This window comes from Suncus etruscus, chromosome 12 (genome assembly GCF_024139225.1).
Source record: "Suncus etruscus isolate mSunEtr1 chromosome 12, mSunEtr1.pri.cur, whole genome shotgun sequence".
NCBI classification, from domain to species: domain Eukaryota; kingdom Metazoa; phylum Chordata; class Mammalia; order Eulipotyphla; family Soricidae; genus Suncus; species Suncus etruscus.
In genome coordinates, this window is record NC_064859.1 from 103,624,348 (window position 1) to 103,643,313 (window position 18,966).

Consider the following 18,966-nt stretch of genomic DNA (forward strand, 5'->3'; position numbering starts at 1 on the left):
GGGAGATGCAAATCAAAACAACTATGAAATACCATCCCACACCACAGAGACTGGCAAATGCAACGAGAACAACCACCAATGTGGATGTGGACGTGGGGAAAGGGACCCTCCACCACTGCTGGTGGGAATGCCCACTGGTCCAGCCTTTCTGGAAAACGATGTGGACATTTTTTCAAAGAAAATCTAACATTGAGCTTCCATATGACCTAGCAATCCTGCTCCAGGGAACATCCAAGGGCCTAAAAGCGCAATGCAGAGAAGGCACCTGCGCTCCTAGGTTCATCGCGGCACTATTATGCACAATAGCCAGGATCTGCAAACAGCTCGAGTGCCCGAGAACAGACAGTAGGAAAAGAAAACTGGCACATTCGTGGAATTCTACTCGGTGGAAAGAAAAGATAAGAATCATGCAATTTACTCTTACACGTCTGGATCTGGACAGTACCATGCTGAGTGAGATGAGTCAGAGAGAGAGAGTGAGAGAGAGAGAGAGAGAGAGAGAGAGAGAGAGAGAGAGAGAGAGAGAGAGGCAGACAGACAATCTCTTCAGACGAAGGATAGAAAGGGAACAGAGGAATAGGGGGAATACTTAATGTCTGAAGGCAGTAGAAATGGGGTCCCAGAGAAATGGGTGTTAGTAGGAAGTTGGTCATGGTGGGGTTGGGGGTAGGTCAGGGAAGGGGCCACAAAATGATAAGGGGACATGGTCACTCTGGACAAGAACCGGGTGCAGTAATATGCACGATGCCCCTGCAGTGACAATACTACAAACCACAGTGTCTAAAAGGGATGAAGGGGGGGGCGGTGGATGGAAGGGAAACCAGGGACCAGGTGGAGGGAAGCGGGTACTGTCGAAGGGGAAGGAAGCTGTAGGAACATTGCACCCCTGACGCCCGGCCATGAGGAGCTCTGCCACTTTGTAATTCACAGTGATCGCATAAAAATCCTAAATAGAAGCCGTGGGGCGGACAGCAGCATCGGCAGGCGCGAAAGAAATGAAATCTGGCAGTGGGACTGGAGGGCACCGAGGAAAGCCAGGGAACCCCGAGGGGGGATGTGACGGATGGTCTCCCACTTCCGGACGGACAGTGACAAAGCCGCAGCCTGGAGTCACAGAAACAATCAGCGAGCAGTGGGGGGAGCAAAGGTGGAGGTCACACTCTGGGAACGAGGGGACAGTGTGGATGGAAGGTGGGCACTTTGGTGGTGGTGGGACGGGGGACGGGGGTGCCTAAGATAATGACACTTTCACCTCCTTGTAGCTCCCTCAGCTGTGACGGATTTCAAAAGACAAACAGTACAAATCATTCAACACACACACACACAATCTCACTTGCACACACTCAAACACACATCCTCATACACACCCTCAGACACACACACACACACTGGGAATTCAGGGGGACTCCAAGTCCGTACACTCAGAGAGCAGCAGCTGTACAAAGAGATGAAGAAGCCACAAGACGGACCTTTCCTGAACATTCCAGCCTGCCCTACCCAGCCATCAGCTAAGTGCTGCAGAGATGGTGCGTGAAACCACTGCCCGGCTGGGACCCCAGGAGGAATCAGATGCCCGGTGTCCAGGGGAGACTCGAGCCTGCAAAGTCAGCTCTGACCACCCTCCCGGCCACACCCATCCCACTGCCCATGCCGGCGGTCACTGGCTGAGGCCAGTCCTGGCAAGAGGTTCTCACAAAAGGAACCCCATTTCCTTTGAGGCTACAAGGGGGCAGTCCTCAGCCTGCAGCTCAGACCTGTGGCCTCACCTCTCAGATTCCATCCCCAGGGCCACAGGGAGCGGGAACTATTCTTCGACTCCTCCTGCTCCTTAAACCTAGAGAACAACAATCAGCACCCAGAGCTGTGGGGTGGGAGCTCCCCTGCGTCCATCCTCCCAGGCTGGCCTCGAAACTGGACCAGAGAATGCTGACGAGCCTCTGAAGAAACTCCGGGCCCTTCTCCTCGCTCACTCAGATCCTGTCCTTAGTGCCCCTAAATCACTCAGGCCCACCTGCTCCCTGATGGCTTCTGAGGCGCCCTGTGGAGCCCCAATCTAGACCATCCCACTCTGGCAGGCACTCTGGCTGTGACCCCACCCCAACACTGCAGCCATGAATGCTCCAGGGTTGCTACATGGCATCCTGGAGTCGAGTCACTAGGGCTGCAACCCACTCACCAGGCCTGATGCCGGAACAATCCGTTTCCTGTGTGCTAACCCACTCATGGCTACTGAGCCTGATTTTGTTCATAAACACCCCCCAAACACCACTAAATCCACAGTTTGGGAGAGGGCAGGGTTACGCAGAGAATAAATAGATAAAACTGGCTGGTATTATCCAACTATTCCTACGCCCGCCTCGGTGCTGGGAATCTTGTTTGAACACAAGAATGTCAGGAAATTCTCACACCTACATCAGTAAACTCAGATCCAATGAACCGGAGAGAGAGCTAAAGGGAAGGCCTTTGCCTTGCACGGGGCCGACCCAGGTTCGATCTCTGGCATCCCATAGGGTCCCCCAAGCCTGCCAGGAGTGATTCCTGAGCGCAGAGCCAGGAGGAACACCTGAGCACCACCAGGTGTGCCTCCCCCCCGCCAAAAAAAAAAAAAGAACCTCAGAAAAAGGCTAACCAGTGCAGCTCTCTCCCTCCTGAAATTCTCTCCTGGGTCACTTCAACCAAGCAAGGAAAAGAATCAGAACAGCAAAGGGAGCGCGTCTCAAGCTGTCTGATCCAGTGACTCAAACCCAGAGCCAGGAAAAAGCTAGAAACATGCCCCAGATTCCAGTTCCGCTTCCAGCTCCATCCCAGAGTCGAGGATTGGCCCAGACTTTTCAAGTATTGGTTAAACAGTTGCTGCGGGTGACATATGTTTCCAGAATTCTCCTGACATTGATCTGCAAGATTATGAAACATTTAGAGAAGAAGATGCTCCTTTCGACTGGAAACAACGCGTGACTCCCAGGCGTCTCCTGCGGGACTCACAGGACGGGCAAAAACATTTGGCAACCAACAGCTCCCACGGAAAGCAGCGCACAGATTCGAGGAGACTCCAAAACCGGCGGTGGGGAGGCCAGGAAACGACTCTCACGGGAGCCCCGGCCAGGGCCTGGTTTCCCCTCCCCTGCCGGCCATGACAGGGACACCCACTCTCCCGTCCCCTCTGCGTCCCTCGCCCGTGGCGCCTCTGTCCTCGCACGCAGAGCCACCGGCCGGCTCAGTGCAGGAACTCGGCGGACAGGCTCTTGCCCAGGCGGGCGGACCTGAACTTGAGCTCGTGGTAGCACTGCACAAAGCTGTGGTAGATGAAGGTGATGGGCAGGGCCAGCAGCACGATGCCACTGACCACGCACACGCCCCCGAGGATGCGGCCGGGCACCGTGACGGGGTACATGTCCCCGTAGCCCACCGTGGTCATGGAGATGATCACCCACCAGCAGGCGGCCGGGATGCTGGCGAAGTCCTGGTTGGAGGCGTCCAGGTCCAGGCCGTGCTCCAGCAGCTGGGCCAGGGCGCTGAAGATGGCCATGGCGACGCCCACGAAGAGCAGCAGCAGGACCATCTCGCGGTGGCAGCGGCGCAGCGTCAGGCCCAGCGTCTGCAGCCCCACGAAGTGCCGGGCCAGCTTGATGACCCAGAAGATGCGGGTCATGCGGAGCACCCGCAGGGCCACGCCGGCCCGCTGCAGCTGCGAGTCCTCGCCCGTGAGCACCGTCATGAGCACCGACGCGTAGTAGGGCGCGATGGCCAGCAGGTCGATGATGTTGAGCGGCCGCCGGACGAACTCGCACTTGTCCCTGGACACCAGGAAGCGCACCACGCACTCGGCCGTGAACCAGCCGATGCACACGGCCTCGATGATCCTGCGGGAGAGCAGAGGACAGCTCACTCTGGGTGGGCACACAGGGTCCCACACACGCTGCGTGACAGACACGCCAGGACGCATGGACCACGGGGCAGACGGACGCGACGGGACACACGGACCACGGCGCCCACGGACACTCCAGGCTGCACCAGGACGCACAGACCACGGCCACGACAGACACGGGATCCAGGAAGTTCTGGCCCCTGGACTGAGCTCCGCCTGCCACCGACCCGTGGGAGACGGTCTGGCGTGTTCATGGGTCTGGATGAACCTGTGTCAGCCGCCACCATCTGGGGCCACCTCAGTGGACCTGCCCTCAACCAAAGACAACCCTGTACCCGGGCTTGTGAGCAAGGCATGGCCCCTGGCTGCTACCTCCAAGCCTGCCAGGGCTGGGGGGCTCCCTAGAGGGTGTCACCTTTGGGGGCCCAGCTGGGGCCTAGGTTCTGACTTCCCCGCATGAGGGCCACAGGGGCAAGATGGAAGGTTCACTCGATTTTCCAGAGGTGCGTAGCATGTGTGAGTTTGTATGCACACCTGAATGAGTGTGTGTTCATACCTATGGTCATGTGTGTTCATGTCCGTGCATGTAAGTGTGTGAGCAGCCGTGTGTGCATATGTGAGTGTTTACATGTGAATGTGTGTGCAATTATCCATGAGTATATTGTGTGTGGGTGCGTGGGGTTCACATGTGTAAGTATGTAGCTCTTGCGTGCATGTATGAATATTCATGAACGGTCATTGCGTGGGGTGCACGTGTGTGCGTATGTAAGTGTGTGCAGCTGCCTGGGGCAGGACAGAGCAACCCCTTGTCCCTGCACACAAGAAGCATCATGGGTCTCGGAGTGTGGATGGGGCGGGAGGCATTTCTGCTGGACCTGGCAGGCCCCATCCAGTTTCTGCATCTCGCTCCTCAAGTTCTGCCCAGCCCCTTGCACCCAAACCCCTGACATGTGTCAGCGGGGCCTAGGGCAGCCTTCCAGACAGACTGACCGAGCCACCCAGCCTTGGACACTGGAGAGTGAGTAGACGTCGCCCTGCCTGCGTGGATGGTGGACAAGAGTCCGGAGAGGAGTGTCCCCGAAGTCCGGGAAGGGGCGCAAAGGGTCAAAGGCAGAAGCAGCTTCTGCAGAGCAGCAGGCAGGGAGCCGGCGGGGGTCAGAGGCAGAGCAGAGACTCGGGGGCAGGGATACTCGTCCAGTTGTGGATGCTCACTGTCACATGCTTGGGAAGCGAGGCTTGAGCGAGTCTCACCCGTCTGACCATCCGGGTCCCAGCCTGGGGCTCTGAGGTAACCCTGGTCCAGCTCAGGGGGGACGCCAGGCTGAGAAGAGGAAGCTCAGGGGCTACTTTACCGGCCATTGAGGGGGACGAGGAGGGGCTCCTGGACCCACTCAAGGGATATCTGCCAGGACAGGGGTCCCAGCTGCCTGTACCCACAGCCTCCAGGAATCCCACCCTGCAGACCCCACTGCAAGGACAGAGCTTCCTCTAGAGCACACCCTCCCTCACCTAGAAAACCAGAAGATGTTGATATATTAAAAAGAGCAGCATCGCACTCTGCCGAATTATTCGGATGTTTCTGTCTGATCCTTCCCACAACAGCTGGGTCGCTGGGACAGGAAAGGAGGCACTCGGGACTCAGACCATCACTGGAGGGGGCTCGGAGCAGCCGAGTGTCTGCCCAGGCCCTCTCACTGCCGAATCAGATACACGGAGTGTGCTCGGTCGTCTACATTGGGGGGGGGGCTGCCGGCTTCCACCTGCGAGGGCCCCAAGGCACCCACAGTCAACTCAGGGCCTGCCACACGGACCCCACACACGCTCCCACACAGACCCGGGACACGGTGCCCAGAGCCACACATAGACTCTCGGAGCTCACAGAACAGTGCTCAAGCAGCAGGGCTGGAGGGAGGGATGAGGAACCTAGTGGGGGTGTCTCCGGCCAGCACAGAAGCAGGAGTTTCTGCAGCACCTGAGTCCCTCTCACTAGGAGCCCTGTCCCCACCCCGGAACAGAGAGAGGTGGTCACCCAGGGTGCCTGTGGCTGGATCTGAAGAGGGGGAACCCGCCCCCCCCTCAGACCCCTGACTGGCAGCGAAGAGAGACTGGCAGAGCCAGTCCTTCCCTTCTGGGGAACGGAGCTGAGCCCTAGTGGGGACAGGAACTCAGACCAAGGCAGGAAAGGAACAGGAAGGGGAGGCTGGGAAGGCAAGTCCTGGGGAGATGGGATCCTCGCCCAGGGTGGTGCAGCCTAGCCGCCGTGCTGGTGCTGAAAGCCGAGGGCTGGCAGGAGGAGGTAGCTGGGCCCTTGCTCCGCCGTCCATCTGTCTGCCGGGCCGCCCGTCCGTCCGTCCGTCCGTCCTGGCACCACCCCCGCTGGGCTGACTGCACAGGTTCTGCAGCCTTGAGGCTGGGACATCAGTCAGGGGCGCTCCGGGACACCGCTGCCTCCTGCCGCCCGTGGGAGGTGATGGACAGCCGGCCTAGGGCAGCTCCGGGACACCCCGGGCCGGGATGACGATGATGGAAGGTTCCCTCCCTGGGGTGGGAAGCAGTTTTCTTGGCAAAGGCTGTGCGGCAGGATGGGTGCTCTGAAGGAGGGGAAGGAGGAGCAGGACAAGGAGAGGGAGGAGAGGAGGGAAGGAAGGAAGGAGGAGGAGAGGGAGGAGGAGAGGAAGAGAAGGGGAGGAGGAAGATGAGGAAAGGGAGAAAGAGAGGAAAAAAGTGAGGAGGAGGAGGAGGAGAGGGAAGATGGGAAAGAGGAGAGGGAGGAGGGGGAGGACGAGGAGGAAGAGGAGGAGGAGTATGTGGAAGAGAAGGAAGAGGGTGGGCGCCAGGACCCTCCTGGCTTCTGCTTCCTCTCCCACCCTCAGCAGCTCCAGCGGTGCCCCAGGCACCATCTAAATGATTTCCGCTCGGAGGGAGGGAGAGAGGGAGGGAATATCCCAGGATATTACTTTGTTCCCAGGCGTCAATTTATCTCTCTCTAGACTCTAGGAAATTCTGTGCATCCCTGAACTGTTATTTTTTGTTTGTTTGGCTTTGTTTTCTGGGTTTGGGGACCACCTGGCCATACTCAGGGGGTTACTCCTGGCTCTGTGCTCGAGGATCGCTCCTGGTGGCGTTGGGGGTATCCTAGGGGGTGCCAGGAATTGAACCTGGACCAGCCACATGCCATGCAAGGCAAACCGCCTGCTATGATGTCACTCGACCACCCCCAGGCTCATTCCCACAGCCGTGACAGTAAGTGCAAAATTCAACACTGTCTCTCCCAGGCCCATGAGCAGAGAGCACAGCACGTCCTGCCCCGGGCTTTGCATGCTGTCCTGATTTGGGGTGTCAGGACAGCCTTGGATGGTCCCTGAAAGGCCCTGAGCGTCAGCAAGCCCTCACCTCCCCCAGCCCCCAGCCTATTCCCCTGGACCTCTGTAGTGAGCAAAGGCACCATCTTGAGCCGCTCCCCACAGCTCTGGCTCCCCTGTCCTCAAAAGGAGTGGGGTACACCACAGACTCTTCCCCTCAGGTCTGATCACACTTGCCAAATCTTCAGCTAATGCTGTTGCAAAACGTGCGAATTCCAGCAGCTCGTAAATATTGACATTTAAAAGCCCAAATATTTACTGTTGTTTTCTAGAAGTATCTACTGAGTCGGAGCACCCGCCAGCACCTACACGGACACCAACTCCCATTGGGTGAACACGGAGCGAATAAGGGACCCCCCCTAAGAGGACCCCAATGACAGACGGGTATCCTTATGCGCTGGGTCTTTCACTCCCGCCTCCTCATCAGCATTTTCGTTCATGTCTAGAATAAAAACCCCAAAACCCCACAACCACGAAACTGTGTGGGAATCTTGGGGGGGGGCTGAGTCTTATTTGCAGTAACCACCTGGAGTGTCCCCCATCCACGAATCATCACCCCAAACTTCTGCAGGAAGCACCTTCCTTTAAGGCTGTAAGTTAGGAGCATCATTGTGCCTGGAGTTAGGATATGGGGATGGAGCTCGAGGCCTAGGTGGTCGCAGGCCACAGACAGCTTCAGACATGCTCAGGGACTCCATACCTGACTGTGCAGTGTGGTGTGAATGGAGAGTCGGCAGCTGCGAGTCATGGGGGAGAGCTCAACTGTAAACACAAGGGGGTTCTGAGTGGCGTGAGTCACGGGTGAGACCAAGTGATGTGTGTCACAATTGAGACCCAGGTGGTGTGAATCGTGGGTGAGACCTGAGTGGTGTAAGTCATGGGTGGGACTAAGTGGAGTAGGACCCAGGTGGTGTGCGTCACGGGTGGGACCAAAGAGTGTGAGTCATAGATAGGACCAAGTAGTGTAAGTCACAGGTAGGACCGAGTGGTGTGAGTTATGGACAGGACCAGAGTGATGTGTCACGGGTGGGACCGAGTGGTGTGAGTCAGATAGGACCCCAGTGGTGTCACAACTAGGAGGATAGGACCCCAGGAGTGTGTGAGTCATGGTTGAGACCAGGGATGTGTGAGTGAGTCACAGGTGAGACCCTGTGAGGTGTTGTAAAGGAAGCTTGAAACAGCCATCAGGCAAGGACAGGAAAGTGGGCTAGACGTAGCCCTCAAAAACACTGGGGTCGTACAGGCATCCATGACAATTCTGGGAGTTTCCTGACTGCCCTGATCACCCACCCCCCTTCACAATTGTGGGAAAATGCCAGATGTCATGTACTTCCTAAAGCAAATCAATCTACTGTACCTTTCTATTGTTTAAAATACTATATATAGCTTGTAAGCTCATGGCTCAGGGCTGGCAGTTTCTGGCTAATGCTGGATTCTAATACAGCCCCTGCATATGCTTGTAATAAAAAAAAACCTGTTTTTGCATGAGGCTGTGGTCTTGGTGTCTTTGAACGGCGCATCATTCGCCAGGACTTAACAGTGTGAGTCATGGGTGAGAGCAGGGTGGTGAGTCACAGGTGAGACCCAAGTGGTGTGAGCCAAGGGTGAGACTAGGGTGGTGTGAGTCACTGGTATAGATTGCAGCTAAGGCCCGTGCTGTAGGTATTTCATCTCCACAAAGCTGCTTTTCTCTCTGTGGCTTTGCTCTGTCATGCCAGGCAGTGTGGACGCAACTCCCAGGCTGGTGTGGGGTGGTTGTGGGTGCTGGTGGGTGCTGGGAGGACTCTGTAGGGTCAGGGAAGGAACCAGGGCCCAGGGTCTCCCACACACAGAGCCCAGGCCCAGTCCAAGGTGGCTCTCGGGCCCGAAGCCGTTAGATTATTACCACAGGTCTGCAACTGGATTGTACCACATTAGCATTCTAGGCATGCCTCTTGCAATGGCTCTTATTATGATTAATAAAGGAAAATGGTGAATTTCATTTATATTTTATAAAGAAATCTCCAATTACCCATATTTTTTTTTTAAAAATTCACCTGTAAATACAATCCTTAGATCGAGCAATTTTCCACTTTGGAATTTATCCAAATCTGCAAACGTTTACGGAAAAGATTCCTTATGCAAAGCGAGAAAGCAGAGTCAAAGTGAGCAGGGTGAGGGGCTCTGGGGCTCCAGGGAAGGAGGGCGGCTGGGCAGTGACGCGGCCCCCAAGCTCAGTGCCCACGGGGGATGCTAGCAGAGCCCAGCACCTTCGCACACATGTCCATCTCACTGGCCTCACTCTCCCGCACCGGGACCTTCTCCAGGACACAGTCCGGCCTGTGGTCACGTGGAGCGAGGCTGATAACGTGGAGAGAGAGTCCCATATTGTGGGTTTATGGCAGAGTGGCTTCCCTTACAGGTGCTAGGACATAGCCACATCACACGCTCACGGAATCACACACATGTGTTCTATGCACATGGAAACGTGTGTTTCTGTGTACGCAGCCCTTTGGATGACTGTGGCAACTGCTGCGCCACTTTCTTGAACACAGCAAAGCTCTGATAGTGAGAAACTGATGTGGAAAAAGGCTCCTGTAGAACGGGATGCAGACCAGGTCTGGATTCAGAGAGAGAGAGAGAGACACAGACAGAAACAGAGAAGAGAGACACAGAAAGAGAGACATAGAGAGACAGACAGAGAAGAGAAACGCAGAGAAAGAGACCGAAACAGATTAACAAGAGGGCGAGGCAGAGAGAGACACAGAGATAGGGACAGAGACATAGAGAAGAGAGAGAAGCAAAGGAGAGACAGAGAGGGGAGAGACACAGAGACAGGGACAGAGAGTGATATTGAGAGGAAAGAGGGAGGGGGAGAGAGAGGGAGAGAGACAGATATAGTGAGGAGAGGAGAGAGGGAAGAAAGTGAGTGAGGTGAAAGAGAGGGAGGGAGAGAGAGAGAAAGAGAGAGAGGGGAAAGGAGGGAGGGAGAGAGAGAGGAAGGAGGGAGGGAGAGAGAAAGAGAGAGGCGCCAGCCCGGCTATCAGAGATCTGTTAATTAGTTTCTGCAAATGCGGTTTCAAACGTCGCCGCCTTGTATTTTGAAAGGACTTGAGACCCCTTGGATTTCTACAGAAATCACACGATAGAGTTTAAACATCCATCACCGGGTTTCATTTTTTTTTCAAAGGAGGGGAGGGGGCTTCACATCCCAGAGACAGAAATTTAAGCCTCTTTCCAGCTTCCACTCGCTGGAACAGATCAGAGATGGAGACTCCAACTTGAGTCTCCGTTTTTAGAAAGAATTCCTGCACAAGAGATTGAAACAGCAGCTTTGCAGGAGGATGAAGCAGCAGCCTCCAGCCCAGGAGCTGCGGCCTTGAACCGGGCCAGAGCCCAGGGAGGGCGGGAGGGGCCCAGGGACGCCCGATTTCAGGCCACCCCCTTCCCCACGCGTGGCACCCCGCCCAACTCCATGGGCCTCTTCTCTGAGTTCTCATCCATCTCTGTAGGGACCTGCCCCCCCCTCCAGCCACAAAGACAGCACAGGGGTGAAGAGGGCCTGTATGCAGCTCCTGATGTGAGCCCCCGAAATAAATACTGTCCCCTGATCCCTGGGAGCAGGGACAGGAGCCAGCCTTGAGTACAGCCAGGACTGGCTCAAATAAATATCTACCCACCATGGGGCTGGAGCCATAGCACAGGGGGAGGGTGTTGGCCTGGAACAAAGCAGATGTGGGTTTGACCCCCGCATCCCATAGGGTCCTCCTAGCACCCACCAGGAGTGATTTCTGAGGACAGAGCCAGGAGTAAGCCCTGAGTGCAGCCGGGTGAGGCCCAAAAATAAAATAAAAATATCTACCCTCCCCTTCTGCACAATCTATCTCTGCCGGTACCAACTCCTCTGACTCCAGGCTCTTCTCTCCACTGCTAGCACAGGGCAGCCCGTGGGAGCCAGAGTCACACCAGTGAGGGGCCTGGGGCCCACTCGCCACACCCAGTTACCAGAATACAGAACCTCACCCTGAGGCAGGGTAGGGTGCCCCAAAGGCCGGGGACAGAAAGAAAGTGCTAGATGGGCCTTTGCAGGTTCCGGAAAGGGTGGAACTGAGCACAGCCTCAGGAGAGTCCTTCCAGAACCTTCCTCTGCCCTGCAGAAGAGCACTCACACTCAGGCAGCCTCCTGGGGCTGCAGGCCTGAGGCCCAAGGCCTGTGTTTGAGTTTCAGCAGGGGGTGTGCCAGACCTGGGAGGACGGGAAGAGAGAGGAGGGAGGGGCCCAACCAGTGAAAATAGGGTTTGGTCCCAGGCCCACAAAACCAAACCAGCCCTCACGTGGACCAGAAACCCGGTCCCGAGATGTCATAGCCACGCCTTCGTCAGCCCAAAGCCCCCAGGCTGCCCCCACACCTGCCTCCTAGTCCCGAGGACCTTGCCCCCTGCTGAGACATCAGAACTAGCAGAGGGTGGAACCTAACACCTGGGCATCCACCAACTGGTCTTCCTAGCACCATAGGGCCCGGCCTGGAGCTCCCTGCACGGGAACCCCCCAGACCCCAGAAGTGGAGGTTCTGGAGAAATGCCCACTGCTGGGAAGTCACCACTGCTGGGTGAAGGGCCTGGAGCAGATGTTGCGTCCGGCCACCACTGACCCGCACCTCACAGGCTGAGGTCTTTTCTATCCAGACCCTTCGGAAGAACTTTATACCACAAGCCCCCCCCCCCTCATTTCCCACCCCATCCACTCAGCCATCCCTCCTTCCTGCTCAGGGTCCCCAGAACCTTCTATACTGCCCTTTCCCTCCTGAGCCCTGCTCCCCAATCACAGAGCCTGCCCATCGCCACCCACACACAAGGCCAGTCTGTCCTCATTTGGAAGGGCCCAGAGCAGCGTGTCCCACAAAGGAACAGTGCAAATGTCCCCTCCTCTCCGTGCCCAACTCAGCAGGACTCAGACTGGGCCTGGAGACACAGCCTGGGGAAGGGAGACAAGAGAGGCGTGGGGAGACCCTCCGAGGCGTGGAGGTGAGCAGGGCCAGGTGCTGGCAAAGCCAGGGCTGGGCAGCATCTCGGGCACAGAAGGTACCCACGGCCCGAGGCAGCTTCCGTGCAGGCAGGCTCTGAGGGAAGCTTAAATCTGGGCCTTCAAGCCAAGAAAAACATCGTTTCTCCTGAAATATCTGGGTGTCTAGGAAACGGGGCTGCCTCGAGTCATGATGCAGGCACACGGGACCATCACCCCGCCTGGCCTCGTTCCCCTCGCCCCATCTTCCAGGGAGCACTCCGTTCGGGGGAGTATTGACTTACTGGTTCTTCCTCCAGCCCTGAAGCCACTGAGCCCCTTCCCCTTCACTTCTTTGGGGTTTTATTGGGGGCTACACCCAGCAGTGCTCAGGACTGACTCCTGGCTCTGCCCTCAAGGTCCACTCATGGCAGTCTCAGAGGACTGTATGGGATGCCTGAGTCAGCTGCGTGCAAGGCAAACGCCCTCACTGCTGTGCCACTGCTCGGGCACACCTCAGTTCTTTGCAAATGTTTTTCCATTACTTCTCCCCCCAAATCACTGTTCCTTGAGTTCCCTGCAGTCCCACAGACGAGCCCATGGGCCCCATTTTGTGCAGAGAATGCTCTGATCTTACAGAGGTCCTGGCAGCTGGTCCTTACTGGGTCCTTACGCCTCTCCTCAGAGCCTTGTGGCCTCAGAGACTCAGGATGGTATTAGAACCCCCTGCTGCAGGCACAAAAGGAATCAGGAGTGACCAGGCACCAGATTCATGGCCCAATGCTGGGGTTCCGAGTGACGAGCTCTGTGGCCAGACCTTCGAGCCTGATGAGTGGGTGAGGCCAGTCACTGCTGCCCCCAGGCCAGACACCCATGCACCAAGGCTGACCTTTGGACACTTCTAGCTCCTTCCATCTGGCCCAGACCCCATCCATCCTCGAGCAGGAAGGAAGGAACAGGCAGAAGTGTGGGGTGCAGGTGCCCCTCCGGAGATCGGGGGCAAAGAGGACGGGTAGAGAGTAGCTCAGGAATCTGAGCACACACACCCTACAGCGTGTGTGGGGGTCTTACCCCCCAAAACAGGCTTCCCTGAGCACAGAACCAGGAGTGACCCTGAGCAGCTAGGCGAGCCCTCCCCAAGAGCAAAAATCAATACATAAAGAATAAATAAAAGTGGACTGGGGCCAAAGCGATAGCTCAGGGGTGGGGCGTTTGCCTTGCACAGGGCCAACCTGGGATGGACACGGGTTCGATTCTCAGCATCTCATATGGTCCCCCAAAGCTTGCCAGGAGTGATTTCTGAGCACAGAGCCATGAATAACCCCTGAGCACCGCCGGTGTGGCCCAAAAAAAACAAACCAACAAAAAAAAGTGGGCAGGAGAGATATATAGCACAGCATGGAGAGCGTTTGCCTTGCACTCAACATAGCCAGGTTCAATCCCTGACATCCCAGATGGTCCCCCGAGCTCCACCAGGAATGATTCCTGAGTGCAGAGCCAGGAGTAACTCGAGCACTGCTGGGTGTGGCCCCAAAACCAAAATAAATAAGTAAATAAATAAAACTGGGCCAGAGAGATAGTACAGTGGGTAGAGATAGCACAGCCAACCTAGATTCAATCCCTAGTTTCAATCAGTGATTTCTGAGCACAGAGCCAGGAGTAACCTCTGAGCACCGCTGGGTGTGGCCCATTTTGTTGTTGTTTTTTTGTTTTATTTTTTGTTTTGTTTTTGGGCCACACCGGCGTTGCTCAGAGGTTACTCCTGGCTGTCTGCTCAGAAATAGCTCCTGGCAGGCACGGAGGACCATATGGGACACCGGGATTCGAACCAACCACCTTGGGTCCTGGATCGGCTGCTTGCAAGGCAAACGCCGCTGTGCTATCTCTCCGGGCCCGCCCATTTTGTTTTTTAAAAAAGGGACTGAGGAAGATGAGAGATTAGACAGGGCGGAAGGCACTTATTTGGGCGCTACTGATCCTGATTCCATCCCTACACCCCAGATGGTCTCCCGCCAAAAACTACCAGTAGAACTGCTTAGAGAGCCCCTGTATGGATGGGTATACACCCTCTTAAAAAAAAAAAAAAAAGGGAGGGCCCGGAGAGATAGCACAGCAGTGTTTGGCTTGCAAGCAGCCGATCCAGGACCAAAGGTGGTTGGTTCGAATCCCGGTGTCCCATATGGTCCCCCGTGCTGCCAGGAGCTATTTCTGAGCAGACAGCCAGGAGTAACCCCTGAGCACCGCCGGGTGTGGCCCAAAACCCCCCCACCCAAAAAAAAAATAAAAATAAAAAGATGGGGCATTCAGAGAGTTCAAAGATGAGATTCAGAGTTCAAAGGTGAGAGGGAAGGAAGGTCCATGCAGCCTGGTGACCTAGGCAAGTTTAACCCTCCAGTTGCAGAAGCGGAGGGACCAAACAGAAGCTTCCCTCAGTCCCTTAGTGCCCAGGGGCCTGAGGCCTGTCTTCCCAGTACTGGTCCTACTCAAGAATGGGGTTACTGGGGTGAGGAAAGGTGTCACCATTGGAACCAAAAGGTGGGCTCAGCGAGGCTCCCTGTTTCAGAGCTAAGAGCAAGGCCCCCCTTGAAGCTCAGTCCCTCAAGAGGCGCGTCCTCCCCTGCTGCTGCGGTGCTCCCCAAATAGCCAAATAATTCCAGAGGCTGGCGGTCACGGTTCGAGAGCCAGCGAGCCGGAGAGAGACGACGACGGGGTGGACGGAGAGAATGCTTCCTTCTCGGCGGGGCCCCTCTGCAAGCCTGGGCACGGGAGAGGGGGCGCGCGCAAAAGGGCTAGGACGCACGGACACAGGGACGTACGGTCGGGAAGGACTCCCGCAGACACACAGACACCCACGCACGGGTCCGAGGCTCGGTCCTACCCGGAGGGCCCCCTCCCAGGGCCGGCGGAGTACCTGCTCCGGTCCTCCAGGCTGCGATTGTCGGCGGCCGCGGCGCGCCAGTCGGGCAGGGTGCTGGCGCACAGGACCACCATGGACACCACGACGAACAGCACCGACACGCCGGCCAGCACCTGGGCGGCCGGGGACGACGCGGGCTCCTCGAAGGTGCGCCTCATGCGCTCCAGCCAGCGCGGGGCGGCCGCGGCTTTGGAGACCCCGGACACCCCGGGGACCCCGGGCACCGGCGGCGGGGCGCGCGCGCAAGGCGGGGCGTCGGCCAGGCGCTCGTCCAGGCGGCGCTGGCAGCAGGGGTCCAGGTGGGCGCCCTCCAGCCCCCAGTAGAGCATCTCGTGGTAGAAGGACAGCTCGCACATCCGGGGGGCGAAGCGCAGCTTGCCCAGGCCGCGCACGTAGCGCAGGATGAAGCCGAAGGCCTCGGCGTGCCGGTCGAAGAAGTACTCGTTGCGCTCGCGGTCGTAGTCGTCGCACAGCTCCAGCACGTCGCGCTCCGAGCGGCAGCCGTGGAGGCGGCTCACGCGCCGCAGCGGGAAGTCCTTGAGCCGCTCCCGGGACAGCGAGTAGCGCGCGCCGCCCACGTTCAGCACCACCGCGGCCGCCCCGCCGCGCCCGCGAGCCATGCCGGGGAGGGGGCCCGACGGGTAGGACGGGACGGGCAAGACGTCCAGGGGGTCCGCGGGGGCCCGCCGGGTGCCGTGCGCGCCGTGGGGACCTCCCAGCGGGTGCTGGGTCTCCCTCCGTGCGTCCTGGGGTTAGGAAGGCCGCGCGTAAAGAGGACCAGAGGGGTCCCGGGTGCTGTCTTCGCCTTGGGGTCCTCCCAGTGGGAGGTGAGTCTCTCCGTAAGTCCTGGGAGGACCCTCGGGGGCTCAGCAGGCCGCGCGTCGAGGGGATCAAGAGGGTGCCGTCTGCCCAGAGGGGAATCTCCCAGGGTGTGGTGAGTCTCCGTGCGTCCTGGACGACCCTCTGGGGTTGGGCAGGCCGCGCCTACAGAAGATCAGAGGAGTCCGGGGTGCTGTCTTCGCCTTGGGGACCTCCCACGGGGTGGTGAGTCTCTCCGTGCGTCCTGGGAGGACCCTCTCGGGGTCGGCAGGAAGGATCCGAGGTGCTGTCTTCGCCTTGGGGAACTCCCCAGGGGTGGGTGTCCGGGTTGGGCGCCCTGCGTCCTGGGTGCTGTCTTCGCCTTGGGGACCCTCCGGGGGTGAGTCTCTCTGTGCGTCCAGGCAGGCCGCGAGTCGAGGGGATCAGGAGGGTCCCGGGTGCCGTCAGTGCCTCGGGGACCACCCCCAGGGATCAGTGTCTGGGGCGCGCGCCGTGCGTCCTGGGAGGACCCTCCGGGATCCGGCAGGAGAGGTCCTAGGCGCTGTCTTAGCCTTGGGGACCCCCAGGGGAGAAATGAGTCCCCGTGCGTCCTGTGAGGATCTTGGTGTTAGGCAGGCCGTGCGCCAAGGGGACCCGAGTGAGGGGTTCTGGGTGCCGTCTTCGCCTTGGGGACCCTCGGAGGTGAGTCCCCGTGTGTCCAAGAGACCAGAGGGGTCCTGGTTGCTGTCTTCGCCGTAGGGACTCCCGTGGGGTATCTCCGGGGCGCGCGCCGTGCGTCCTAGGTGGACCCTTCGGGGCTCGGCAGGCCGCACGTCAAGGGGACCGGAGGGGTCCTGGGTGCCGTCTTCGCCGTGGGGACCTTCGGGATGAGTCTCGGGGCTCAGCAGGCCGTGCGCCAAGTAGACCCGAGCAAGGGGTCCTGGGTACTATCTTCTTGGAGAGTCCCCGGGGGTGATTCTTCGGGCACTCGCCAAGGAGACCCGAGCTTCGTCGTGGGACCCCCGGGGGTGTCTCCGGGGCGCGCGCCGTGCGTCCCGGGCGGACCCTCCGGGGTTGGATGGATGGATGAAAGCGCGCGGTGGTGCCCAGCTGCGTCCCCGGACGCGGGGACCCGGGGTCGCCTCTCAGGGCTCGGCGCGGCTCCGCTCCCTCTCTCGGCGCGGGTGCTGCGGGTCCCCCACCCAGCCCGCTCGCTCGCTCCCTCCGGCCACCGCCCCGCCGTCCCGAGGCGAGCGGCGAAGTGAGCGCGGGAGGCGGCGGGGCGAGGCGGGGCCTCTCCGTCCTCCCTCCCCGCCTGCGCCCTCCTCGCCGCCGCCGCCTCCTTCTCCTCCTGCTCCGCCCGCACCTCCGGCTCCCCGGACCTGGGGCTCCCCGCCCCGTGACGCGGCCACCGGAGCCGCGTTCGGCGCTCGGCGCTGGGCTCTGGGCACAGGAGAACGGGGAGGAGCCGAGGGGTCCCCGGCAGCGCTCCGGGGTGGGTGGGTGGGTGGGGAGGGCGAGGTGCGGGGCGCGGAGAGGCGGAGAAGCTGGCCAGGGCGCACGGCTTTGGGGGCCGCCCAGAAACTCTCGGATCCCCGCTCGGTTCCGACCGACAGCGCCCCAAGGGTGCCGCGGGGCACGCGCCCCCGGCCCGAGCCGTGCCATGCGACTTCGTGGGGTCTCCAGCACCCCGGGGCGCGCTGAGCCCCGCGTGCCACTTGCGGACCCCGGGGACCAGGCGACCCTCTGCGAAAGGCCTTCCCAGGAGGGGACCAGGCGACCCTGCACCCCAGGAACGGAATGGTCACGGGGTCCCCGGGCTTTGAGCGATACCGGTGCGCTTGGCTGCGCCCTGGCTCTCCAGCTCCCCCGCTCCGGGGTTCAAGGCGTTCCCAAATCCCCAAAGGCTCCACCTTGGCCCGAGCTGGCCAGCGAGCGGCTCCCGGGGGCCAGACCAGACGACCCTTCTGCTGTCCCGCTTCCAGCCCGGGAATGGAACGGTTAGGGGTCCCCATCTTTCCTAGACGCCGGTGCGCCCCGGCTCCGGGATTCAGGGCGTCCCCTCCCCAAAAGGCTCCACCGTGGCCCGAGCTGGCCAGCGGCCCCCGGGGGCCTCCTCCAACCACCCAGGCCTGGCCTTGGAGCCCGCCCAGGCCTCCAGCGCCGGGCCGGGGCGCACAGGTGAGCGTGGAGGCGGCCGGAGCGTCAGGCGAGGCTTAGCGGGGCGCGGCCCGGGCCGGTTCCTGCGAGCTCTCTCGGGCTTCCCAGCTGCCGGCTCGGCTCGCGGGCGCCAGCTAGAGGCCGGCGAGCCGAGCCGAGCCGAGCCGAGCAGGAGAGGGGGTGCCCCGGGGGCCCCCAAAGAGCTGCCCGGCCTCCGACGCCCATCATTCATCTCGAGGTGGTTCCAGCTCAGAGCCAGGACTGGGCGTTCGCTGAGCAGCAGCCATCCAAGACCTCCTGGAGGAAAATGGATTCTCAAGGCAGAGCCAGAGATGGGCAGAGACCAGGGGGGCAGAGGGCCTTCCCAGGGAGGCACTGGCGCACCCCCAGACCCCTGCTGGCAGGGGCTGCGGGCGGGGCGCATCTGAGGAGTCGCCCCCAAATGCTTGCACGCACACACGCGCACGCACACACACACGCACACACACACACACGCACACGCACACAGGATCCGTGCAGGGCTGATTTCACGGTGGAGAAGCAAGGCCTGCTCCGTGTTGGGGCGCGCTCCTTTGCCTGGTTCCCTTAGGACGTTCCTGTCCCGCCCCCGGGACCGCCAACCCCACCCGGGCGGGGTCTGTGGGCGGCGGAAGCCGAGTTCTGAGGATGCTGAGGCTCCCCAGGCCTCTCGCAGGCAGGCAGCCGTGGGAAGGGGTTTGCAGCCAGTGCGAGTTTGGAGCGAGTTCACCGAGGAGGGGGAGAGGAAGCAGCCATGGCTGCCCTCCCTGTCTGTCTCCCGCAGCTACCAGAGATGTTTTCTGGGTGCCCGGGAGGGGGTGCAGAGTATGGAGGGGAAGGCAGCAAGGGTCCATCAGAGCGACCTC

General features: G+C 59.6%; 1 protein-coding gene across 2 annotated transcripts; it reads right to left on the reverse strand.

The window, feature by feature from the left end:
* Positions 1 to 3,027: 3,027 nt before the first annotated feature.
* KCNG3 (potassium voltage-gated channel modifier subfamily G member 3) lies at positions 3,028 to 15,744 on the reverse strand. 2 transcript variants are annotated; one of them, XM_049784263.1, is made up of 2 exons: positions 15,119 to 15,744; positions 3,028 to 3,860 (listed from the first exon to the last, which is right to left on the reverse strand). In XM_049784263.1, the coding sequence occupies exons 1-2, from the start codon at positions 15,742 to 15,744 to the stop codon at positions 3,215 to 3,217; spliced, it is 1,272 nt and encodes a 423-aa protein (XP_049640220.1). In that variant the 3' UTR covers positions 3,028 to 3,214. The 2 variants fall into 2 exon arrangements, with proteins under 2 accessions (XP_049640220.1, XP_049640219.1); XM_049784262.1 differs by having other exon boundaries at positions 15,086 to 15,744.
* Between the last annotated feature and the right edge of the window lie 3,222 nt (positions 15,745 to 18,966).

Bases quoted from the DNA above. Each gene is read 5' to 3' on its own strand.
- KCNG3 (XM_049784262.1), bottom strand. From the start codon at position 15,744: ATGGCTCGCGGGCGCGGCGGGGCGGCCGCGGTGGTGCTGAACGTGGGC. The intron at 3,861-15,085 runs GTAGGACCGAGC...GCTCTCCCGCAG, and splicing joins CCTGGGAGGGGGCCCTCCGG to GATCATCGAGGCCGTGTGCA.